The 26,578-nt window shown below is 44.6% G+C and overlaps 1 protein-coding gene across 2 annotated transcripts in view; it reads right to left on the bottom strand.

The window, feature by feature from the left end:
- The window catches only part of TMEM94 (transmembrane protein 94), a 50,683-nt gene extending 24,105 nt beyond the window's left edge, over positions 1–26,578 (bottom strand). For both annotated transcript variants that reach the window (XM_084218308.1, XM_084218309.1), the window contains exons 1-10: positions 26,500–26,578; positions 18,606–18,732; positions 7,148–7,267; positions 6,335–6,462; positions 5,624–5,760; positions 4,793–4,989; positions 4,021–4,172; positions 3,630–3,732; positions 3,239–3,325; positions 2,640–2,756 (exon numbers count right to left, since the gene is read on the bottom strand). In XM_084218308.1, coding sequence (XP_084074434.1) covers positions 2,640–2,756; positions 3,239–3,325; positions 3,630–3,732; positions 4,021–4,172; positions 4,793–4,989; positions 5,624–5,760; positions 6,335–6,462; positions 7,148–7,267; positions 18,606–18,629 — 1,065 coding nt within the window. In that variant the 5' untranslated portion in view covers positions 18,630–18,732; positions 26,500–26,578. The remainder of the gene's footprint in view (positions 1–2,639; positions 2,757–3,238; positions 3,326–3,629; positions 3,733–4,020; positions 4,173–4,792; positions 4,990–5,623; positions 5,761–6,334; positions 6,463–7,147; positions 7,268–18,605; positions 18,733–26,499) is intronic.

The raw sequence follows: 26,578 nt of genomic DNA, 5'->3' as shown, positions 1-26,578 counted from the left end.
TTAGCAGGTCTGGACAATGACTGTTACTGCTGATTTTGCAGAAGGCTTGAACTATGGATTAAGTCCCAGTTCAATGGAAGTGGTGCCAATGCCCAAAAAGGGAAAGAGAACCATCCAAGTTACCACAGGACCCCAGACAGACTTTGATTTCAGACAGAATAAAAGAGCAGCTAATATGAGACTCAATTTAAAGAAAAGAAGTGGAATAATAAAATCAGTGCCAAACACCACAACTATATGAGCAGCAAATCAACCCAAACTATTGTGATATCTTTTTTGACAAAATTACAAATTTGTCTGATAAAAGTACTGCTTTTGACATAGACCATTTGTTAATTTGACTCAATTCTAAATGCTTGACTAGTTTTCAAATGAAAATACGAAAGTAATAGGGCCCATGTCAGATATATTAGAAATAGATATCTCTAAATGGAAGAGAAACAGGAATTATTTGCAATGATGTTTTACTACCTCAAGCAGGGACAAATCTGGGTATTTTGTTAATAACCTGAGAGAAAACAAAAAACAATATATTACTGATATAGACTGTAAAGCATACAAAGTTTAGGGCAGGGTGCAATGTAAAGAGGACAGACCACTGTCACAGAACAATATGGATTGCTTGGGCAGTATGCAAAACCATGTATACCAACAGGCACAAAACTAAGGCTGTGTATTTAGGTGCAAGAAAAATGAGATTGGACTTACAGGATGAGGATTCTCAGAAAGCATTAACTGCAGCTGAACAAAGCCTGGCCTTTTAAAGCAGTGGCTGAAAGATCTAATGGGATCCTTTGTTGTACAAAGAAGGGAACACAGAACAAAAGTCCAAATTATTCTGAAATTTATCAAAAGCACAACTATTACTGGAATATTTTGTAGGGTTTGAGATTCATAACCCTACAGTGTTCCTGAAACATGGAGAAAGCTAAGAAGAATGCCAAGAGAAAGATTAGGGGTTTGGAAAATATGCTTATAGTGCCTCAAGGTGCCTGAACTGTTTACTTAACCAGAGATGGCAGAAAGGAATGTGAGTAGTTACAACAGACCAGACTTTTGATTGACGTGCTCTTTGCTCTTAAATCTAGGAGACAAAAGATGTAAATTTTGCAAGGGCTGGAAATCAAGATACTGCAGAAATTCCCACTAACATAAAATGTCAATTTTTAGCAGTGAAGGTAAATAATTACTGACAAAACCTATCAAAGGCAGTACAAATGTTTTCAAACCAACAGCAAATTCTTTTCTAAAAGGAATGTTGCTGCAGTGCAGCTGTAGTAATGAAACTTGAGGTAGGGGCTTGTTTAGGGGGCACTGGTTTGTGTCCTTTCAGCCAGTCACAAAGGTCACCTCTGGCCTTGAAAAATTGGGAATCAAACAGCTTGAGCATGATAGGAAGGGGAAGAAGGTGGAGAAGTAGCCAAGTTGCCACCAAGTAGGCCAAGTGATTGGAGAGGAGAAGGGTCTTACCTGCTACATTTTGAACAGAGAAGAGAGAAGGAAGGAGGGAAATAGGGAGGCCAAGTGACTGCCCTGGTCAGGGGGTGAGCGACCAAGGCATGTCACAGCAGCTGTTCTGCAGCAGCAAGGATGGAGGATCATGTCTGAGATGCCACAGAAAGAGCTGGCTGGACAGACAGAGTTGCCTGGACAAGAAAAAGAAGAAGACAGGAAAGGAAAAAAAGGAAAGTGCAAGTATGAGTGACAGGGCAAATGGGAACGTTAAGAATGATGAAGCAAGGAAGCCAAGGAGCTCTGGCTTTTCCCAGCTGTGAATTGTGAAAGGAAAGAGGGAGGTTTGAAAAGTAGAAACCAAGTAAAGCTGAGAATGGGTAGGAAAGGTAAAGTGGTGAAAACACTGAGATTATAAAGGTGCAAATACTACTAAGGAATGTAACGTGCTCTTCCTCCCAGGACACGGGCAGCTTAGTCATGTTCAGCTAGAGATAAAAGAATAGAAAACAGACCCAGGGCCACAGAGATCAAGGAAGGACAAGAAGGAGACAGAAATTCTGTCCAAGTAACAGAAATCAGCACAGAAGACAAACATAGCTCAGTGCATCTCACCAGCACTGCCACCAGACAAAAGAAGGGACAAACAGCACATCCAACTCAGGACCACATCCCATCAGACCACCAAACTCCACTCCCCAAACCAGCACAGCCACCAGAAACTGCTCTTACTCCCTGACCTACTCAAAGGCCACGCCTGCAAACAAAGCCCCAGAGCCTCAGGAACAGATTGTTCAGCCCACAGGGCTTCGCAGAGGATATGATGTATCTCATTCCTTCTCAGTGGCTACACATTGCCCACTTACAGCCACCACAGGGCATTTATCTCCATGCTGACCCTCTGTCAAACTGTATTTATATGACAGAAAACACATGCCTTGGAAGAGTATTACAGAATCACCAGAGTTTCCTATCACCTTGGGATATCTGTAGAGAGGTTGAAAAAATTAAAGCATTTGTTCAAGAAGCAATATTGCACTCCAGGGAGAGGGGACAACAGCTGGGACAACCAAAGATCCAACAACATTTTACAATTATGTGGACACATCTGCTGAATTCTCCCTTCACAGAGCCTTTTCATCTCCTGCCCTTGTGTCTGTAATGGTTTCATGTGGAGAGAAACCTACCAGTGAGGTGGAGGACGCCTTGCTCATCTGGGCCAACACTCTGGCTTCTCCAAAGGCTGTAGCAAGAATCCATAGGACAGGAAAGAGCAATGGAAGGATGGGCAAGACACCATTCACCTGAAAAAAAACAACCTGTGATCGCCAACAAGCACAGAGATAACAAGAAGTCAGAACCTCTCATGTGACACCTTTTCCACCACAGTGAGAGGACAGGGATAAAAGGCCAGGGCAAGAAGGAAGGGGACTGGAAGCAGTGCAAACAGTGCACACCTTAGGGGGGTTTAATGAAGGAGGCCATGAATCAATCACACCAACTTGTTTTTCCTGCTGAATTTGGCATAAACAGTTTAAAGGCAAAGGATACCATAGATATAGATATAGATAAACACATACATGGCAAATGAGAGAGCAAAACATTTAAAGGTAAGTCTGTAAGGGAAGTTCTGATGTCGTCCTCCACTGGATGCTCCTGGCTCCAGCATGCTTCCAGATCAAGGAAGCAGGATGCTGTCATAGGATGAATTAAGTCCTGACAGAGGGAATCCATCTCAGCAGTGCTCTGGAGAGGAGGTGTAGTGAAGCTCAGAGCACTTCTTTACCTGCAGCTGAAGCAGAGTGTACTGCCAGGAAGCAATTCCAGGAGCTTGGAAAATGAAGCGCACAGCATTGGTGATCAGGAATCCAGCCTGCAATTCAGAGATGACACTGTCACCTAAATACTGGCACTTGCAGGAGGGAAGGTGTTTTCAGGGCCTTGTAACATTCTCAGCCCTGGGGAAAGTATGAAAAATATATTTTTGATCTGCTGCTGCAGTTCCTCCCTGCACTCTCATGGTTATGTGGCTCAGCATCTCTGAACTGCTCAAGGTACACACCGAGTCAGCTGCATGAGTGAGCCTGGCCACAACTTCCTGTTGATGGCTGCAATTCTTCAGATTTATTGACAAAACATGGCTATTCTCAAGGACAAAGGCTGGGAATGAGACCTACCAGCACGATAGGGACAGCATATTTCAGCATCACTGACTGTACAGTGAATCTCTCATTATCCAGGGCTGTCACAGGCCGTGACAGAGCCATTTCCAGGCACCACCTAAAAAACAGAAAACAGCTGGAAATTTCAGCAACCAAGACCCTAACCCTTCACTTTCCTTGGATATAAACCTCCTAGCAGACCTGATTAGAACACTGTGCTCAGTCCATGCTATTAGGGAGGGCTGTCAAAAGCAAAGCCAACATCTACAATAAGAGTGAGGCATTTGCCAGGGTAAATTTGCAGTATTGCCAAGAAAACTTCTCAGGTCTCCTCACCTGCCTAGCAGGAAGGCAGCAACAAGGACACAGACAGCTGGGTAGGCACTGTGCCCCACATTTAACCCACCTGACATTATCAATTATTGGGGTCTTCAACACACGGAAGAGACGATAGAGCTGAGGATTCTGAGGTCCCTTCTTCACTTCTCCCCTTGGGGAGGGCGGGGGTGAGAAGGGTGGAAATAGATCTCCAGGCTCCAGAACTATGTGCTCATCATCCTAGAAGAAAGGTCAAAGAGCCCAAAGGCTTGTGGTGTTCAAGCACATCTGGTTATTTCAGGAGAACTGGTATTTGGAGTGAAAGTTACAATTAAAACCACCAAAGGTAAATTTCAAGCTCTAAACTTTTTCCAACCTTCTTCAAGCAGTAAAATCTTAGTATAGATCTTGTGAGTAGTTAATTTACTTCTACACCAGGTATTTTATATTACCTTCTTTTATAACAAATCAGTAGTAAGGAGAAGGTCAAAGCAGATAAACTTTATTTCTGCACATAAAAAGCAGGATAAAGGACGAAGTTTGTATGTCATATTATCCTACTGGATAGATTCACTCCACTTATATTTAGCAGCACATTACATTTTCCCCTTGACCTGAGAGAGGAGGAAATATGGTGCTTTTGTATAACATTAGTGTCTCCTGTCCAGTGGGTCTGGGAGTTCATGGAGAAGATGCAGCCTGGCTGTGTGCTGTCCTTGACTGAACTGGAATTTCAAGCTATTTTCAAGGTCAGAAGAAACCAAACACTCCGTAATTTGTACTCTGGGAATTAGAGTATTAGCATGAAAAACCTGAGAAATAAGTTGTTACAGGCCAGGGAAATTAGACAAGCAAGTTACCTTAATCCCTCTCAGAGAAGCAAATGATTCCTGGCCTGGCCTCAAAGCCACAACATCTCCTTCCACCAAGAGGCTCACGGGCAGGTTGACAAGATGCCCATCCCTGTAGGCCCAGTGAAGGGACCAGGATGGGGCATAAGGCATGTGAAGGTCAGGGTACATGGAGTCTGGCCATTTCACCTCTTTGCCAAGTGTATCTGAAAGCACAAAGTGGGAAAGAATGAAGTGGTAGCAATTCTGGATTTACATCCTGTTGTGGTTGTAAGCCCCTCAATGCTAAGCTCAGCCCATTCCAATGGTCTTTTATCATCTCTCTCTTCCTCCTTGAAGGCTTTTCCCTTCTCTCTCCACTCAGTATTAACAATTAAACAGTCATTAAAAACCTGTATAACCAAAAAGCTAAAGGCTGTCTTTAAAACTGCCCCACTGAAACAAACTGCCCCCTCAGTCCCAAAGGCTCTGTTGAGACAATGCTCACACACAGTAATTTATTTCCTTCTGCTCCATGTTGTGGTACAACCCCACGTGTTCTCCCCTCCTCATCTGCTGCAAGGCAGATATTTTTGTAAGGATATGAGGATTTGAATTACTCCAAAGCACAGCCATAACAGACGCCCACCTGCTAACACACAGCTTGGAAGCACATGGCCACATGACTGCTCAAAATAACCATTTTACAGGACAGGCATGAGGAGAACACACTTCCCACAACCTGTTTCTGTGCAAGGGAAGGTTAGCAAGCTTAATTAGGAATGCATGTGATTAGGTTTGGGGAAAGATTCAATGGGAGGAAAACACAAGTGCAAATGGGACAGATGAAGGAGACCTCACCGTTTATCTTATCAACAATGGTCTGAAGCCTCCTCTCCACCTCTCTGCACTTCAGCCTCTCTTGACGCCCGATCATGAGGAGATCCAAGAGGAGCAGGAGGAAGAGGGCCAGTGCATTGACTATCTCAGCACCTTGGCTTCACACAGCAAAACAGGAGGAAGCAGAATGCACATGAGGTTTGAGTAAACAAGCAGAATACACTGCCAGACACCCACAGAGATAAACACTCAACTGCCTGGTTGTTTATTTCTACATCTCACAGATTCATGGCTCAAAAAGAAACACATGATCACACTTCTTTAGTATAAAGACACCAGAGAAGTCTGAAAGGACCCCATATCAATTAAAAAATACTTTACAAATACGGTCAATGCATGTATAGCACACTAACTTCTGCCATGAGCCACTAATTTCTCCAGTTTCAAAATGCTTCCTATGATAATGCCTTAGAAGTCTTAAAGATCTAGGAATGCTGCAGAAAAAAAAAACCTCAGTCTCTCCATAGGACACTCTCTGGGTCTATCAGAGGTAGAATTACATTGGCTGAAGTTCTGTGAAAGGGATTGATAGGAAATTACCAGTGTGACTACACTGATACCTAGATATCTGGACAGAATGAGGGACAACACTTATGTCAATCACAGACAGTACTAAGATGATATAAAACCACCACCTTGCTTCAGTTAGGCAGCACAGGAAGCTTTGCTCACCTCCCCTGTGGCTGGCTCCCATAGCAGCACAGCAGCAACAGCCCTGCCAGCAGCATCAGAGACGCACCAGGCCAGTGGAAGCAGGAGCAGCGGTTACCATGGTACAGGAAACTGCTCCTCCACACCTCCTGCAAAGGGAGAGCAGCACACAACAGTCAGCACTCATGGAATACAGAGCCAGTCAGCACTCATGGAATACAGAGCCAGACGTTTGGAAAAGCAGAATGAGAAAGGGTGAAGACAGCAGCTGGTGCTCCAGGGAGACCAGAACTTTGCAAAACCCCTGAACGTGACACAGAGCATCCCAGATCAATTGTGTGAATCCTCCAGCACCAATGGATATGGGTGAACACTTGCTGCTTTTCTCTTGATTGGAAGAATGAAAAGGCTTCTGTGCCAGGCTGTCCCATTGTCACTGACCAACCAAGGAACACTTTCAAGCACTGTGCATAAACACTGGCACTTTGTATTCAACACAAATCCCAGGCAAACACAGCGGATAAGGGGAGACTGTTGAGCTTCACAGCTCTTTTATCTCCACCTGAGATGGACCCTCTAAGCTCACTGCCATTAGTGGCTCTTGAAGTCCTGAGATCCTTCACAGGGCAAGAGGCATCTTCCCACAGAGCTTTGGCACCCAGGAGAGAAGTGCTCACAGAAACTCACTCTTGGATTCCTTGCTTTGTTCCCAAGGACTTCAGCAGTTCTACACCTGGACGCTCTGGGGGGAAATGCAGCTGTCGTCTGTTTAGCCTCATCTTTACTTTGAGAAGGGGAGACCAAGTACCCAACTTGTGCTGATTGGTGCCTCACCTTCCATGAAGTCCCTTTTTTCCGTTCCTTCTGATGCCCCTCCAGCAGTGCTGACAATTGGTCTCTCAGGATCGTGAGGGCTTTCTTTGTGGTAAGGCCCAAACTTGAGGTCATCTCATCCTGAGGTGCCAGAAAAATAAAACTAGTTAGTGCTTCCTTATTTTCCTTCTAGGTTTTTTTCCGGGTGGCTGACAAAGCAAGTGACTGTGAATGCCCTGCACTCATCATCACCAGCCTGATTCTCCATTTTCATGAAATCATCTTCCCTCCTGTGAACTTTAGACTGCTGGCTGGAATTAGAGCACTTAGATAGTATCAAGTAAACAAACTGGTCCTGACTGTGCTGATAAATACTTTATCAAAGCACAATACCAAGTCATTTCTGTGAAACAAGATCTAATCAGTAGAGGCTGAGGACAATACAATCAGAGGTTATGCAGGCTTAAACTGGTATCAGCTTGTAGAGACAACATAACCCAGTTTTGGTAGAATTTTAAGGATGAATTTTGCTAACAATAGTAAAAACTAAGTAGTAGAATATCCACAATTCAAGAGTGGCGCAATTTCCACAACTGCTTGCTACAGATTTTTGTTTGTGAGTCCTGCCTCTGTGGCTACTTTGATGCATAAGCTCCCAGATTTAAATGCTAGGCCACAGATCAGTTCAGGACCAGACATGACCCCGCTATCAACTCCTCCTTTTACAAGAGCAAACACTGGAGTTTTAAGTGCTGAACTGCAAGGGAGACATTTGGACTGGCAGGAAGCACAGAGTTCACAGCACTGCTCCCTCAGTGCTCATCAAAGAGGCAGCAGTCCCAAAGGACACATCCCAGGAGTGTGCCATATGGAAAACACTGCCCTAAGATGCTGGTAGCAACAAAGTGGGGTAAACACTTGCATTTCTGGGCCAGAAGCATGAGCACTCTTCTTTCTTTCAAATCACAGACTGCAGTGAGGTACTGTGGACACCAGATGACTGATAGCAAATCAACAGGGAAAAACAGGCAGGTGTCCATGAGAGGGCCACAGGGGGAAACTGCTAAATGAAAGTTCTCATGGGCATTTCATGTTTTAATACAAATACATTGAGCATGTACAGCACATAGGATATCCTGCATATAGAAATGTTCACATGTGTCACTGTGCCCAGAGTACAGAACTACTGAACGCAAACAGGCAGGAAGTTTGTCCCTCCTGTCCCCAGCAGTGTGACACAGCCTGGAGCTCAGGCAGGAGCTGCAGCTCTTCCTGCTCTCAGAGCCCTTCCCAGCCCTGCCAAACCCCCCATGGTCTCAGACTGCAGCAGTTCTGCTCATGAGGGGCTGCTTGCACACATCCAGCTCTGCAAGTGCAGCTTGGCTCTGATCTGTCCTTCCTGTTCCTTAACTGCGTGGTTTCGTGATGAACATTTACTGGAAACTAATCTTGGACTTCAGACTCATTTGCATTGATGGTCCAACCCAAAACTGTAACAGTGTTGAGGAAAAGAAAATAAATTCTCTTTCAAATACCATCTACCACACACACACTCTCCCCACCTATCAGAGACAACCTGAAACAGCAAATTCAGTCCAGGCAGAGTCCAGCAATGCTGCTTTAGCTGCACTTTCACAGAACTAAAAATAATCCTGCTGCAGTTTTCATTCTCTGTGTCAGTTTTAGGAATAGAGGAAGCAGTTCTTGTGCTGCTCTTGGAAGCAGCCCAGGTAACATCAGCACAGAACTAAACACAGGAGTGTCTCAAAGACTCCCAGAGGAGAAGATGGCAGTGGTGCTGGCACCAGCCGTGCTGCTGCACCACAGAGTGCCGCAAACAGGAGTGTCTGAGAACAACACTGAGCAAGGCACAATCAGGCTTCTCGCTCTTGTCTGACTGCTGCCTGTCCAGGGCAGAGCAAGGCACCCAGAGATGTATAAATCCCCACCAGCATGGAGAAAGCAGATAGATAAATAAAACACACTGAATGAAAGGCAGCAAAAATAATAGAGACTTGAACTGAAAAGCAAAGTCTGCCTAGACACCGAGCTGGTTCCAATGCACTCATCAAGAGCTGCAGAAGAAATGAGAGAAAAGCTGCACTTAATGCCAACATCTACTACAGTCACACAGTGCCTGGAAAGAGAAACTGCCACTGCACAGCAGGCAGTGAGCAGAAAAAGGCAGCAAATCCAGAGGCAATCAAAAAAGGTTCCTGAAACGCTTGCACACCTGCTCCAGACTTTACACAGGAGTTACCGGTTTGGCACAGAGTCAGTCAAGATAAGGGCAGCCACAAAGGAATGTGGCTGTAGCAGGTGACAAAGGACAAGTGCAGTGTGGCAGGGCTGGGGAAGAGGAAGGGCAAGAATTGTTAAACCCCCATCCTGACACTCAGAACATGGAGTATTCGGCAAAGGAGGCAGAGCCAGCCTGGTAAACAAATGCTGTAATACTGTGAGTGAGGGTAACTGGGGGCACTGGGGTAACCTGCTGTGGGTGAGCACCAAGGGAAAGAACCTGGGACCAAAATGAAAGGGACAGGCAAGAAGAGCCACCATGAGCTCCTGGCAAGGGGCAGCTCCAGGTTTTTGCAACAAAAGTTGCCCTGCTAAGTCATCAACTGCTAATGAGGCATTTTTCAAATGCCCTTAAGTAAACCTCTGGCAAACCCAGGCCTCTAAAGCTGTCCCAGAGGGATCTTTCCAGCCTTTCATCACTTGCAAGTGCTCTTCCTGCCACAAACCAGGAAGTGAGCACCCCAGGGTGAAGAAGCTGTTCACAGGAGGTGTCAGTTCATTAATAAAAAACCTCAACATTTACATCTTTGCTTTGGAAAGTTACACTCAAAGAGAAAGCTGCTAATTTTCCGGTCCAAACAGAAACAGCAAGACACCTTCCCAACCAGCTGCCTTAGCATAGGGCTTCCTCTGAAGAACAACAAAGAAAGAGCAGCAGTAAATTCCAGGTTACAGCAAAAGCAAACCCCTGATGGGTATCAGGAGGCATTTTAAAAGGCTGTACTTTCCTTTTGCCTGCGCCTAAAGGCAAAAAGTCCTAAGGACAAAATGAGCAGTTGCTTCCCCCTTTGTCCTGGAGAGCACTGGAACCTCTAAGTGCACTTAGGGCTCCTCTGGAGCTGACCCCTGCCCTGGCCATCCCAGCTGCAGTGTGAGAGGCAGGGCTGGAGCCAGGTAAAAAGGGCATGATTGCATCCTTCTGCTTCGGGATGATATCAGGGCTACCAAGAGTTGTGATCTATGGAATGGCTGTTAGGGGAAAAACAGGGCAGGACATTTCCTCTGTGCATGTGATTTTATTTTCTAGAGGCAATGGATGTGCTGAGATGTGGACTGGATGGCAACATAAAAAGATGTGTGAATTTCTCCACTCGTAGTAAATATTCTACATGTTGAATTAGCTTGCCTGAAAACATTAGGAAAAGGGAACCTGAGATAGATTTTGCAAATGCCCAGGGTTAGGAGCTGGTTTGGCTCTTCAGGAAGGAAACAAGAAGCAGCTCAGAGGCAGGAGATGAGGAGTCACAGCATCTATAGACTTTTCTTTGTCTTGTCCTTTCAGTTGACTCCCCCACAGTTTGACAGGGGTAAATAAGCTGTCAAATACACAAGAGCTTTTAAATCCATAGCCTTGCCTGGCTCATGGCAAATAGGTTCTCTTTGCCTTCCTCAGGGGTTGCAGGAGCATTTTCAGGCTGATAGGTAGGAAAAGTGTGGTTATTTTCTGATTTTTCCTCCCACTACGTGAAGTTGTTCCCGAGCAACACCACCTACCCATGTCTGCTTCCTGCAGCCCACCTTCATCCTCACACAAATTCACCACTGAGCTCTCTCCCTAAAATTCCAATCTTGTTCTTTTACACATAGAATCGTTTAAAATTACCTTAAAAGTTTATCAGCCATCTCACACTCTCTGCTACCTGATGAAAGACAGAGGTCTTGCAGCTTCCTTCCAGAGGAAAAAAGAAGTAGATCCCAGAATGTGTACAGAGAAATGGACACAAACTATTAATATACTTAAGTCCTCTTATATTTTCTCACAGCCATAACACATCCATAGTAGCATATTTATTTGTGGTACCAGTAAATGTTGATATAATATGTGCCAAATATATTTTTTAATAATACAGGAGCACAAATATATTCCTTGCTTTCCAGAGCAAAGTGGGTTGAATCATCCTCCATCCTCTGTGGATTCAGTCCCTTGCAGTATAAGGGATTCTCACCAAGACTGCTGTACACTTGAGTGTAACTGCTCTTACAAAGACTGTTTAAGCAAATAAGTGAACAGAATAAAAAATATTTGGTACAAATTTCAATTCTCATAGACTGCAAATCCACCCCTCTGATTCAGAGTGGTGGAAAACCCCTGTAAGGCAGTTGTCAGACTCTTTCCCTTTTTCCAGGCTGCACTCACTAGGCTCCTTTTATAACACCTCTACTCAATTGCTTTTCAGATCTGAACAGTTGGAGGTGGGAAACTGGGCAGCAGAATGTTCTTCCTTTTCCTTAAAGCTATTTTGCATTCCTTAGCAGAAAGAGAAGGCAGTTTTTAACTTAACAATGACACTTTGCAGGTGATTAATTTACTTCAGGGATTACACCTCCTGAAATGTAAGCATTATTCACAGGTTCAAAAACACACAATAAGGAGTAACTTCACCAAATATAATTGCATTTATTACTGTAAGTCAGAGTCTTGTTTAGGGTAAGTCACAATATGGCACAAAGGGGGGTTTTGAGTCTGATCAAGAGGATGACAGACATCAAATACATGACAACACACAATTTCTTGGGGTAGCATTTCATGCAGCAGCCCAGTGTTAGAGAGGGATTTATTCTTGTTCTAGAGCAAATCACCCATCAGGATGCTACAGCTCCTGTACATCTGACTTAGTGCTCAGACTGTCTGAAATGGCTTGTCCCTGCTACAGAGCGACAGAGATGGAACCAGCAGGCCAACTCATCAGTCAGTCTGGGCAGAAACTTCCTTTATAACCCCATCCTTGGTCCCAGTCTTATTTTCTGTCTTTCTTGGTGCTCTCCTGGCTACTTTTTCTAAGAGATCAGACTCCCTGAGCCCAGGCAAGAATGTTTTCTCTAATGACCCAGGCTACATCAATCATCCCCCCTGACACATTCCTATTCCATGGGATGAATTTTTGATTAAGACTCTGGACTGTCAGGACAGCTGGATTCTCTAATTCCTTCTGCCACTGGTTTCTGCATGACAGTGGGAAAATCAGATACTCCTCTGTGCCTTAGTTTCTCATTCTATGATGGGGCTACCAACTCCCCACCAACTGTTGCAATTGTGAAGATTTTAACATTCACCAGCCAACCTGAACACTACTGAAAAGCTCAGGAAAAAGAAATGTATGTTGATATCTGCACAATTCAGGCAGCTCCACCAAGCAGACCATGCTCTGTGGGAACCACTGCCTTTAAACTTGGACATGCTGGGAGAAGCACCAGAAGGCAAGAGGAACACAGCTATTAAACTTGGTTTGAATGCACCTGACGTGAGCTTGGCAGCCTCAGCTTAGCTGTTGGTGGTCTCAAATCAAGTAAAACAAGCAGAGTCTTCAGCACAGCAGTGCCCAAGTTAATGGAGAGAGCAGTAGGCAGCAACTGTCTCCTCCCCACCCCATGCAGCCCAGGATGAAAGGCAGCCCAGACGTCCCGCTGGCCCTGGACAAAAGAACCCCCCCAGTTGGGTAACTGGGTGCCTGCAGGGGCTCCAGTGTGGATGCTTTGAGGCTCACTAACAGGGCCTGCAGATTCCCCCTGCAAAAAGACAGAGCTGCAGGAGCACAGAGTTCTGAGATGTGGCCAAAGCAGTGCTCGCCAGCCTGAATCACTGATGCACTTTGCTGTGCACAGGGTCCATTTTTATCCATGCAACAGCATCCACATTTTATGCTCTCCATAAAGCACAGAGTAAAGATGCCAACAGGCACAATCAACCTTTCTACACAGGTAATGCAAAGCCCAGCACTTTGCTTCTCTCCAGCAGCAGCCCAGCAGCAGAGAAAGAGGCAGATGCTCCCCAGGAAACAGCCCAGTGTGGAATTGTACATTCCTATGTCCATCCCTTCAGTCCTGTTTGGAGCAACAAATCCCCAACCACAGTTACCTGTCCCACCAGGCTGCCGGCAGGAAGAGATAGGGTTATGCAACACTTTGAAACACTACACAATTATTAAGCTTTAATTACTGTAATTTAGCCAGTTGCATTACTCCTCCAAGTTCAGAGAGCAGTTAGGAGTCTGTATTTATCCTGGCTTCAACACACAGCAGTGCTTTATGCCAATGCAGAGCTCCCTCCAGGGAATGGTAATGCCCCCCCACCAGAGGCCAGCAATGCTCAGAAATCCACAGAACTTCAGTAAATCTTTCATCCCCTTGATAGTTTCCTTCCCATCCCCACTTCTTCAGCTGAAGACTTTGGGGACCAAAGCGATGATCCAGCCTGGCAGGTACGCTGCCGGACGGATCCCACAGGGATGAGGAGGTTCAACAGTTACAGATCAAAGCCTCTAGAAGCAATAGAAAAATTTAAGCCATGAAGCAGAGGGGCAGCAGAGAAGGAGTCAGCAGCTAAAATCCTGTGTGGATCTTCCTATTGGTCATGGGGTTAAAACTGCAGTTTAAAACAGTTTCTTTTCCCCATCACTGCCAAAACCAAGCTATTCCCTAGCTAAAATCATCACTCTGTTTCATGTCCTGCCATAACCTCCTTCCCCCAAAACCTCAAAGCTCTTCATGCCCCATCACATCAGGCAGGATGCAGACTGGGGAAGGAGACAGGGAAAGCCATTTTGAAATTAAATGTTAAGGGAGAGGAACTTACTTTGCGACATTTGCCTTGGTGGGGGATCCAGAGGTCCGCCTGTTTGAAGAGCATCTGGGCTAAATTCCTGCACCACTTCCCTAGCAACTTGCACTGCTGCTGCTCTCCAAAAATGAGAGAGCAAAGAGGGAGAGGGAGCAAGATTGTGCAGAGCCCAGCACCGCAGAGAATGAGACAGAAGCAGCAGAGTGAAGCACCAGTCTGCTGATTAATTCAGCCTGCTTCCAGTCACGCTGCAGATCCAGCAAGGAGGCGGCGGATGGGGGTGGGGGATGAGGGGGGATGAGGGATGGAAGTAGGGGGAGAAAAAAGCAGAGAGGGAAGAAAGTTTGCCCAGGATAGCACCAGATGTCTGTGAGAATGGTTCATTCATCAGATGGAGCCGACACAGTGAGGATCCCTGGGCTCACTGCCTGCAGAGCTGCATATGCATGCACAGGAAGGAATGATGCTGACAGACAGGGGTCTGTGCAAAAGCAGATGGCAAATTAGGTAGGACAAAGTGCTACAAAATATACTACAGAAAGGAGCACCTGAGCAGGCATGGAAAAAGACTAAACTGAGACCAAGAGACCCTGGAATACTAACTGCCCTACAGATGACTCCACAGCTTTGGATTAAAGCTCAATTCAAAATTACAAGTATTTGCTATTTAAACAAGTTGAGATGGTTACAGGTCCCGTCTGAAGTGTTCTCTTGTTGATAAAGAATGCTGCAAAAGCCCCTCTCAGCATCCCATATTCATCCTGAGCCACACAATCTGAACTAAAAGGTGCACATAGATTCACCATAGCCATGCCTGGGGCTCCACATTTATCTGGGCATGGCACACAGAAGGCAAAGGATAAGTGCAGACAGGGAAGGGCTGCTGGAAAAACAACAAGGGGATAGAAAGGTGAAGGAGGAATGAGCCTTCTCTCTCATTCTCATCTTTTGCAGGAATGTTTCCTTCCCTGTTGGAGGGATGAACCTTTATAAGTGAGTTTTTATTTAGCTCCTACTTCACTGCTGTCCTAATTCTGTCTGGGGCTTCCTAGTTCTGCAAAGCAATCACTAAAACAATTGCTTTCATTCCACACAGAAAGGGGTAAAGAACTGGCCCAGCCAAGCACCACCTCAGTAGCTTGCCAAGGATTACAGCTGGCTGGTACCAAACAGGACAGGCACTGCCAAGGCTTCCAGTCTCAGCACACTGTGCAGCTCTGAAGACCACGTACAGGTGTCTGGACTCACCTACCCTGCCTGGACAAGCTCTTCACTTCCTCTCCTTTCCTTTCTTGAGGTTCAAATGCCTCATTAGGCACAGCCCATATTCTGTGTTTTAAGCCAGAAGGGCAGAGATTAAATGACCTCAATATTCACAATAAACCCAGCACAAGGTCTGGTTATCACTGGTGTGTTGGCACTCAGTTACACATGGGTATGTAATCTCACAAGCTCCCAGAGCCAAAGCTGAAGGGAAGCAGACACTTTGTAATTATTTAATGTAACTTCAGGAGAAAGCAGAAGAGAGAAAGAGGCAAAACATCTTTTATCCTTCTGTAGGGTATTTTGTTTCCTAGACAACAATTTTATACTGAAAAAAAACAAGAAAATGTCCTAATGGCACAATTTTTCTTTCCTGCCTAAGGAACTACTCATATACTCCTTTCAACACAAAGAAAAAAGGAGAGAAAAAAGAGAAGATCAACAACAAGACTGGGTAAGAGTGGCTAAACCCTCACACAATGTGCTTGTAAGACCCCTTCTTTATTACAGTGCTTGCCGATGTTTCCCATGGCTTTGTACCTTTTGGAGACTGGAATGAAAGTGAATAAAACAACTTGCTCATGCAATACCAAGAACAATCCTTGTGCTTCATGCAGTTAGAGGTCCCAACCTCAAAACTCCAGCTTTGGTCATGGACAAAAATGGCATTGGATAAAATTGCTGCTTCTTGTTTACCCTGCTGCTAAGAGACCTTGCACTAAAGTGTTTTGTGTAGGGCAGTAATTTGTACTATCTAGTTTCCTTCTGATACCAACTGGTATCAGAAAGTACATTTGGATATGCACTTCTGCATCAAATAATATAATGAAATAGCAGAAGATGAAAACTTGGGATCTGAAAATAAAACTGGGACTTGGAATACAAGGCTGAGAACAAAGGCAGGGACTGACCTATGCAAAATCTGCAGCATAAATGAGAGATGCCTGTGGAAAAAGGATCAGTTTGCGAAAAAGCCCTTGGAAGAAGAGCTGAGCTTTTAGAGAACAGCAGGGAATAAACACAGAGACACAGTCACTGGCAGGATGAGAAATGGCAAAGGACTTGGGCTACTTTTCAGTCCAAAGGTAGGACTGTAGCTGTTGTTAGGCAACCTAGAAAAGGACCAACAGTGCTGGAGCTGGAGCAATGGGGAGCGCAGCACAGGCTCCCTGAACACGTTCCCAGGCTCTGGCCAGGAGGCACTGTGCTGTATCCAGGCTGCAGCAATTACACTGGGACAATACAGCTCAGTTGTTATGGGTAACTGTGGAATGAATGATGTCAATAATTTTTATTAGTTGTGTGGCTGCAAATCCAGCCTCTGGTTAATGCAACCCAAACTCAGGAGCCTCCCTCTGTCCTGTGGCAATCAGTGCTGCTCTCTCAGTACGTGCTGAGTGGTCTTGGAGTAGAGATTCTGGCACCTTTAACAAGGATTAAATTCACTTCAGAAATACACAGAAAATTAAAAAGTCAGAGGAGGAGGAAAAAGAACAAGAATATCAGCACATTTAAGAAGAATTCTCTCTGCCTTTCTCTGTGGTGTTTGGCTTCTAGCAAAAACTGGAAGGCAGCCTGCATTACACCTGACAAACTCTGATCCTCAGCCATTCCTGACAAGGGAACTTATCAGCCAACTGGAGCCAGAGGACAAGTCTCTCATCTGAGTGACAGCTGTCTGTGCAGCAGTGCTCTGAGTACATCCCCTACTCTGCGAGTGCTAACTCTCCATCACACACATATATTGCAGAGATTGCTTTCAGCCAGATTTGGGACTGATGTTCATTTTATTTTTAGCATTTTAAAATAAACCCAGCACATCAAACTTACTGCTGAGGTTACAAAGCAGGTTAATTTGTTCCCTTATCATTGTGTACGGGTCCAAGTTCTTCACTTTGGGAAGGAAGAGAGATTTCACCTTAGATGGGGTGGAACGAGGATCTGCAGTATTTAAAAAAAAGAGTAAAATTCTTAGCACCAAATAATAATTACAAAATGGTTTGGATTGAAAGGAACCTTAAAGATCATCTACTTCAAGGCCCTCTGCCTGGGGCTGCTAACAAGTATAAAATCATTGTCTTTCCTCAGAATCCAAACAAAATAAGTTGTAAAATGCAGCTTTATGTATCTGCGGGGTTTTTTAATTCCTATTTAAAAGACTGTGGTGATCTCTTGCCTTCAGTTTTAATATTCATTCAGAAAGGAGGGAGAAGAAATTTCAAGAAGTCAGGAGAGGAGGTCAGAACTTCAGAAGACCATGATTCCCTCTGTAACCTTCTTGTCAGGACATTTTCCTAATAGGCCTTTTAAAGGTTGCTGCCTGTCCAGCAATTTGGTATGACCTTCCTGCACTGAGCAGTGGAGAATGTCATATGAGAAAGGTGAGCCAAATATAGTGACCTACAGTGAAAGTGTCCCCACTATGCCGTGCTCTCTTTGGTGCTCTCAGAGCCTACACAGAACACACCCCTCCACACAGTGGTAATTGCATAATCTCTTAAAATGATCAATACCAAATTAGCCCATGATGTCATTAACAAGAGAACAAGGAGATAATTATCCTCGTTGGAATGTTAACTCCATGGTAATAAAGCAATTTGATATAAAACAACATAGGTCAACCACATCCTCTTGAGCACTCCAAAACCAAGAGGTTGGGGCAGGAGTGAGCCCAGGTCTTCCTGGTCCAGCACAGCTCAGAGCAGAAACCCACCAAAGAAGCACTTGAGTAGACAAGTGCCACAGCTGATGTGAAAAACTGCCCTTTAAAAGTCACTTACACTGCTGCAGTATCTTCTGGTCTAGGTGAGTCTCTAACAGATATTTGCACTAATGAACAAAACCATTTCTCACTGCTGCAAACAAAACAGCAAGGAAGGGATGCCTGGAGATAACAGAGACAACCAACAGACAAAAGCTCATGGTGTGGTGGGGAGAGGGACACCAGAGAGAAAAGCCAAGACTGTTCTCTCACCAGAGCTGGCTGAGACCCCAAGTTACCATCAGCTGGACTCAGGTGAATTAATTGCCCTGGTTTATTTAAAAAAAATTTCAGTGAATTCAGTAAAGCCAAATTGAGCGTCCCTGGGAATGGAGCCCTAGCTTAGAGCTCAAAAGAGACACTGCAGTTGTGACAGAGGACACCCCACCGGTGCTGTTCCACTGTGGTGCCTCAGTCCCACCCTACAAAGGATTTCTCTGCTGACACAGGGATGTGAAGGTGACAGAACTTCCATACTAACCATAGATTATACCACTACATAATAATGCCACCGTGTGAATCTCGACCCAAAATAATAAAGACATTTAAAAGGACTCAACATTTAAGTTGAGTATGACTGTTACCAGCAAACCTACCTGACACCTCTCCTTGAGGTCCATGGCTGTGCAGTTCTGTAAGCATGTCCAGCAAAAGGGGACTGCTCCTCAGGGGAGAATGTCTCCTAGGTAGAGAAGAGCTTGGCTACATTTACCACATCACCATCTGTAGAAACAGAAGGGGAAGCAATCAAGTCTCCCACATTGCTTCCTTTAGGATAAGAAAGTGATGAAATTCACAAAATTCAAATTACAGGATTGGTCTTCAAAAGAAGGAGAACTAGGGAGATGAAAGTCCTTCTAATAGTGCATCAACCCACCCTGCAACTCAGAAGTTAAATTAGCTTAACTATCCCCAAAATCTGACATCCATAGATGAATTAAGTTCCCTGCAGTGCAGAGTAAGGGTATGACTGTAGTCCAGACAGGCTTTTGGGCAACCTTCCAAAAAAAGGCTGACAAAGCTTGGATTCCACCAGGTGTTGGAGCAAGCTGTCATCCATGGCTATTTGTCTTGTTACTCTTATCTACCAGGAGCTTTGTCCAGCTAATCTCTAATGGAGCCAGCAATAATGATTCTTCCATTTGCTGAAGATCACATCCAACCTTTGACAAGGCTGAGCTGCTGGGCTGAGCATGGATCTGATCACCAGTAAGTAGGCCAGACGTCCTAAAAACATTGCCAGATGACCACAGATCTAGGCCTTTTCTCTTTTCAGCAAAAGTGGGACTCTAACAGAATTGAGGTAGGAAGCAGCTCTGGAATTCACATCCTTCTTCTAGCTCACCCTCCTCTACTTCCTATGGCACAAATTTGTTCTCCTTCCACAAAATGTCTTTTCTGGTGTACATTGCTCCAGAGGACTCTCTTACATATAAACACAACATGATACTATAAGATTATGCTATGATTGTCTTGGCAAAGTCTTTCTGTTGGTTAATAATTCCTGGTTCTATTTTTTAATATCACACAGAAGCTCAGGGTGTGGACATATACTTCTCCTAAATGCAAATAAACAAGGAAGCAGCTAGATATGCAAATCAACCCAAACTACCCACACACCTCCTAGATACAACAGGACTGGCCTTTGCCAGCTGAGATTTACTACCCTGGTTTATACAACACTACCTTCTTCAAAGGAGGATTCTGGAAATTCCATGCTTGTGGCAGTCACTTACAGCACAGCTCTGACAATGCTGCATTACCTCAAGGAAAACAAAAGGCATCCAAAACCTTACTCAGAAAGCCACTCTGCAGTTAGATATCAGGATTTCCTCCCCTGCAGGCAATCCTGCACCTGCATTCTGGGGGAGAAGGAGCAGACATTCAATATTCAGAGTGCTGGTTATCATAGACCTGCCTGCAGAACCACAACCAGCATCTTCAAGTGCCATTTTCTGGCTGCCAGGCTGGTCAGCATGAGCCACCAGTCTGGATTCTGCCCTACTTTTCTGTTCTGTGACCCTTTCAATATGCACACAATGAGGGAATACAGTTATTTTCAGTCACTTCATATCCCTGCCAGGCCAATTAGCAACTGCAAAGAGAAGATCAGACAAAGTTACTGGAGTGAAGCTGACAGAGAGCTCCCAGCAAAGGGCCAGGAGTGGGAAAGAGGAAAAAGTACTTTTGTGTTTGCACACAGCAGTTTAGAGCCTTAGTATTGTGCCTTTAATTTGAGAGTGACTTCTGTATAAGGGAAGGCAAGACAAGATGATTTTAAGGAGAAAACAGTCACTAACAATAAAAGGACTAAGATAAATCCATGAGCCTTCCTTTTAGTTTCCTCCAAGATAAGATTTATTAGCTGATCTACTGAAAGACTTATGCACCATGCTCTCACTTGTTCAAACACAACTAGGAGCCTGAATTTCTCTCTGGATCTGGATTTCAAAAGCATCCAGCATGGGTGGGTGGCTATGGCTAGAGGGCAGGAGGCTGAGCTGGACAGGAGACAGGATTTCTGCACTGCCCTCAATGACATTCTGGTTCTGGCAGTAAACTGAAATGTGATCCTGAATGTAAAACACACCATTCCCTAAAGTTCACAGCACATCATCTACATGCTTAGGAACACCACCCTGGAGTCCTTCAGTGCTAGGAAGCAGGAAACACACCAAGGGTGTTAAAAATACAAAGGATTGGTTGGAAAGAGTGAATATTTCCTGTTTAGAGAAATTCAAATGCTGTAATGGACAACCTAACAAGAGCTTGTGAAAATAATCAGTGGTGCACAAAGCACTGCTTCATTATCATACATATTCAGGCCTTCTTCAAAATTTGAACCCACTGACCAGCCCAGAAGCAGTTTAGTTGTTCACATCCCTAATTTAAGATACCAGCAGTGGTATGCTGTAGACATTTCACACAGAGTAAGCAAGAAGACAAGTTATTCCTGTGCCAATCTGGAGACATAGAACATGGAAAATGTTTAACTTTCCTACTTTTAAAAAGGGTTTCCATTTAGAACCAAAAATTCCAAACACAGCTAACCCCAGATAGCTTAGGATATCTTAGTACTGGGGTAACTGAAGCCAATAGAAAAGACAAGCTAGGATGAGAAATCAACCTTCCTTAATTTCTGCACCTGGACTGGCACTGGAGCCATTGAAGATGTGATTTGCATGCTTTCTTTTAAATGCAGAATCTATCAAAATAAAACTGCAAGAATTTTGTCATTCCAACTAAACACCTCTCATGCATTACAGAGGTCTTGCAAACACTTGGGAAATAGCTTCACACACTGAGGCTGCAGCAACTTAATAAATTCTGGAGGCAGCCTGCAAATTGGCAGAGTTGTGCATCCACTCACTCTGCAAGGTCCAGGTGTGCTCCCCTCCCAGACACCTCTGTTTCAGGGACTCCTGCAGTTCCCACCTCCATCCCTACCCTGCTGCAGGGACTCTGGACCTGTCCTAGTTTTGCACACTGCTATTCCATACTGGAATATCTGCTTCCTTCTGTCCTCCCTATTCTTATCTCTCTTCCGTCTGCCTGGGCAATTAGTCACGTCGACATGTTACACTCTGCAGGACAGAAATGAAGTGGGACTGCTTTGCTGGGACATGTTGGAGGGCGTCAAATATTCAGCTGCAGACAATCAGAGATGCCTGAAGCTGTGGCTGCTCTAATCAGACACCACATGCTCCCAGCGCAGGCAGTTTACTCCTTCCACTTTCCCAGCACACTGCATTCTCCTCAGGATCTTCAAGCCTAGAGCAGTTTGTGAAACTTGGGAATGGTTGGATGTGGTGTTCAAGTGTCATCATGTTGCATTCAGCCTGAAAAATATTTCCAAATCATTGGGCAAGAGTGAAACCCAGGATAGGTTTCACCAAATTATCCAATGTTTAACAGCAAGCCAACTGTCTGGAAGTACTGTATGCCAAATCCAGGCAATGGTTATCCCACAGCTGCAGGGAGAGGTCTGCAACCCACCTCAGAATATCTCTATTTTACATGATTGAGTGAGTTCTGTGCCTGGGTTGCCATGTGTGTCTGATATCCTTTTTAAATTGGAAAATACATCCACATGGCCCCTCAACTTGTTTCAGTTTGGAAGTGCCCTGAGCAACAGGCAAGTCTTGTAGCTCAATCTGAGTATCAACAAGTGTTTGAAACATCCCTCTGGACAGCAGAGCTTTGCAAGGGTCCATTCACCCTTTTCTTTACCAGATCATCTCTTGAATAACAATGTCTTATGCAGCCAGTGTATTTATATAGGTAAAAATACTATGGCTCAAATTTTCCAAGATTTCAAATCACTTAACCATCAGTATGAGACAGCAGTGTTGAATTTTAATAAAAAACTATACAGCATATTACCTACCAAACTTATAAAACAACTAGCAAAAAGAAAGATCAGGCAATTATAGAACCTATAGAACCTGTCTTTAGGGAGAAAAATAAATCAACCTAATGATACTATTTTCCTTAAAGTCTTCAATCACTGATGCCTTCATGTTATTTACTGAAAATTCCCAACACAGATTAGTCTATGAAAAATGATGGGGAGTGTGAACATTTCTTGCTGCCAAAGTGAATTCCTCAAGAACAGAAGCCTGATCTGTCAACCAAGAATAGAAACACGGGGGAACAGATAACCAAAAAAAGCAGCTGCCTTGGAGAAAATGGCTTTGATTTGAGCTGATTGTTTTGATATCAGCAGAACCATACGGTCTTCCTACTCATGAGGAGCTGATGTCTGCCTGATCATTTGCAACATGGGCACATTTGCTGATATACGGCCTTCCAAAGGTGCACCAAGTGATACTGTCAATTGCTTTGAGACCCACTGAGAGCATGGAATAATTACAGCAAGGGAGCTGGCAGACACACTTCTTGGCTTCAGTATCTGCCTGTGAAAAAAGACTTGTCAGAATTTGGGCCAGCTAAACATTCTCTGCCTCAATAACCCCAGACTGTAGATAGGAATAAGCATATCTGCTTCAGAGGGAGACTGTGAAGTAAATTTATTAGTATCTGTAAAGTGAGATCCTCTGAAATAGTGTTGTATATGTGCTAAGTATTATCAACCCAGTAGCAGTCTCATATCTCATTTGAGCCTGGCTGTGAAGAATCAGGAGATGATTTCACATGACAGGAATCAGAGAGAGGTCTATTCTGCAATGAATCACAGACAGGATTAAATTTGAAATGAACTCTGAGTGTCATCCATTGACAACTGTGCCTCTTGGAGGTGAAATTGCTTTTTGTTTAAACCTTACTTGCTGAAAATTTTCCAATAATCTGACTCCTTCCTACTTTCTACAGCACATTCAGAGCTTGCACATTGGACTGTTTCAAAAGAGAATCATTGCTCAAAATGAAACAAAGAGGGAGAAGGGGAGTAGGGAATTGCTTTGACACACTTGTAAGAATAGGACCTTTGGTTTACTTGCAAGATTAAGACTGATAAAAAAAGATGTTCCACAAGTGAAAGAACACTTTTGTTTTAATTTCATTTTGGTGAGCTGAGAAGCAACTATCAAAAGGAATATGATCAAAGAATTATATAGCTAGTTTAGTCTACCTTACTGCTTCCACAGGGGCTGATACTACTACAAAATAAGGTATTGTAAATCTGAGAAGTATTTGCTGTATTAATTTTTCCTCACTTGATTAAAAACAAAAAAGTGTGTTTGGGAACTAAAGGATTGCTTTACTTTTTCTGCTTCAGGTAGTGCCTGCCATAGAAGGTCACACATGTAGAGAATCTGGATCAAAGTGAAAAATGCAATAAAAAGCACAATTCTGAAAAGTGGAAGGGCCCCTACAGCTTCTGCAGAGACAAGATGTTGTGGCACAATGTCTTGAAAAGAAATTTTTACAGCAAATCTGGAAGAATTCACTGCAAAAGTGACAGCTGTCATTCATCATCATGATATTGTAACCAGGATTGTATAACTACCTCCATTTAAAATTAAATAATACTGAAATGTTAGAAAACCACAGAAAGAAAATGGCACAAAGTAAAATTTAAAAAGCTTGTGCGGTATTTATAGGACCTTTTAGCAAATCAATTTTTGCTGATATACACTGACTCAGAGACAAAAGTACAGCTTTTCCTCTTAATTCTACACTATAAATAAAGGTGCTGTATTCATAGTTTATAGTAAATATGGGTAAAAAAGCATTCTTACAGCAGTGTTTGCCATTTGGAGATATTTGATAAACACTGTGCCAATGGGAAGGTGTTCTCTGGGAGTTTCCTAGAGCAGCCTCAGCACCTGAAGGCCATTCAGACCAAGCTCAAACACCCATTCCAAGCACAGCACAGCCCTTACCTAGGAAAGGCACTTCACAGATTGTGTATTTTGCTATTCTCACAAGCCCCATGGGAGTTTTATGACAAACTTATAGGATGAGCCATGCCTAGAAATAGGGCAGTGAGCTGCCTCACTCTACTGTGTAAGGAAAAGAGGAGCTCTCTGAAGCTCTTGAAGAATCTCCTCCAGTCTTCACCCAACATTCCAGAGATGCACAGTGCACTATTTAGTGTTCAAACACATAAATTATCACAGATGTGAACCCAGCCAATCCAAAGCAAACCCTGTTCCCACAGGTCTAAGTGCAGGACAATGCTGCCCAAGCAGGTCACTCTCTTTGGCCAACCCAATCCTTCTGACCAACGCCAACCTTTTGGCCAACTCAACCCAACCCTTTTGGCCAACCCCCCATGGCCTCTGGCTCTGCTCCTGGCCAGTCCCAGCCAGCCACAGGGGGATATAAACCCTCCCAACCCACACCTTCTCAGGGTTGTGTCTCTGCCTGGGGCAGGTTGGTCTGAGTGTTTGCAGCGGCTTCCAATACCTAATTTGGGTAGGGCTCTGAGAGATCAAGATGTAAACAGAGCTGTAATGTGAAGATTAGAGGACAAAGGCTTGTTTTCTTGCTTCCACCTGCAGCACCAATATTGATTCGTTTGGTGACCGAGGCTAGAAGCACTAATATCTTAATCCTCTCATCAGATAAAAAATGTTGGCAAGGTGTTTGTTTAAAAGGCCATGGTTAAGAAGAATATTATGCAAAGTTTTTTCAATAAGCTTGACTAAAAGATAGGAAATATAAACCATTTCTCGAAAGAATAAAGCATATCTTGCACAAAAGCAGCACCATGTAGTTATTTCTATGTATGCCTATATTAGGCAGGCTTCTTGGAAAATAAATTTAGTTTGCTTGCTAGGGTATTCAAATTTTACTACATCTGAGCAAACCCTGTAGATTAATGCAGTACAGCAGCTGTTGAGTAACAGTTTGTTTACATAGAAACCTGCATTTCTAAGTAACTTGAAGTGTTCTACAGAGCTCATGTGCTACTATTCCATTGTGTCCAATTGTGTGTGAGATCTCTGTTCAACTAGGAAGTTTATTCTAAAATTGCTGGGGGAAATAATAGGATTTTAAAGAAGCTGTCCTTAGTAGCTTCCTTTCCTGAGAAAACATGAAAATATCTATGCCTCGGTAGCTGCCTCAGGAAGACGGATGGGTGCTTATGGTCCCTGCTATTATCTTGGTAACTTTTAAGACTGGTAAGCCTAACTTAAGAAAACTCTTCCATGGCACAAATTTCCCATGAAAACTCAGTATTAAATGTGTACTAAAACAGTCTCCACTCCTGTTTATGGGTTTTCCCTTTCTCTCTATCTTCTGGGTAGATAGTATCATCTAAGATGAACTTCTCATGCTTTATGTAATGGCATTTATAAAGGGGATTTGTTAGGCTTTTCCTTAACAATAACAGCCTCTGTTATCCTGACAGGGAAAAGCTCCCAAACGACAAATAGAAAGAACTGTGTGGATCACAGCTTTGGAGAACTGAAACAGGTGGACATCTGGGACAAAACGAAGCGTGCCACGAACTTCTGCTGATCAGAACACTGCGCTGAAGCAGGCACAGGAGTGAAGCAATAGGAAAGAACCGGCTGAGTGAATGCTGGTATCCCGGCTGGAAGGAGTCTGGAAAACCTCCTAAAGGCCAGAATTTGGAACCAGACACTAAACCTTTATGCGGAGTATGAAACTGCAGCTGCCCCAAGCGCACCCACGGCTGATGGGCACCCCCTGGCCTGACTCCGAGCGCGGGGCCCCGGGGGATGCTCCGAGCGCGGGGCCCCGGGGGATGCTCCGTGGCGCTGCTAGCCGGAGCCTGTCCCGCAGCTGCGGGAGAAGCGCCGCCGGTGCGCTGAGCTGCCATCATGTGTTTAGACTGCCTTTTGTGTGTCCTTTTCTAATCTCCTATTCCTCCTAAGCCGCTGGGTAACGCTCCGGCGAACTGCGGGCAATGAGGGCGCAGGGCTGTGGGACCGCCGCGGGCTCTGCCTCGGGCCTCCCCCCTCGTGGCGGGCAGCCCCCAGGCGAGGTGGGGACCCCTGGCCGCGCTCCCAAGAGGGCCACAGCCCGGCCCTGCCCCGCCGCCCGGCCCGTACTCACCCGCCGCGCCGGGCGCTGCCGGCGGGGCCGCTCGCCCGCCGCGCCGCCGGGGCCGGGGCCGCCATCTCGGTCACTGGCA

The sequence above is a fragment of the Fringilla coelebs genome (assembly GCF_963513975.1).
Source record: "Fringilla coelebs genome assembly, chromosome: 19".
Taxonomy (NCBI): domain Eukaryota; kingdom Metazoa; phylum Chordata; class Aves; order Passeriformes; family Fringillidae; genus Fringilla; species Fringilla coelebs.
This window is presented reverse-complemented; position numbering and strand designations above follow the sequence as displayed.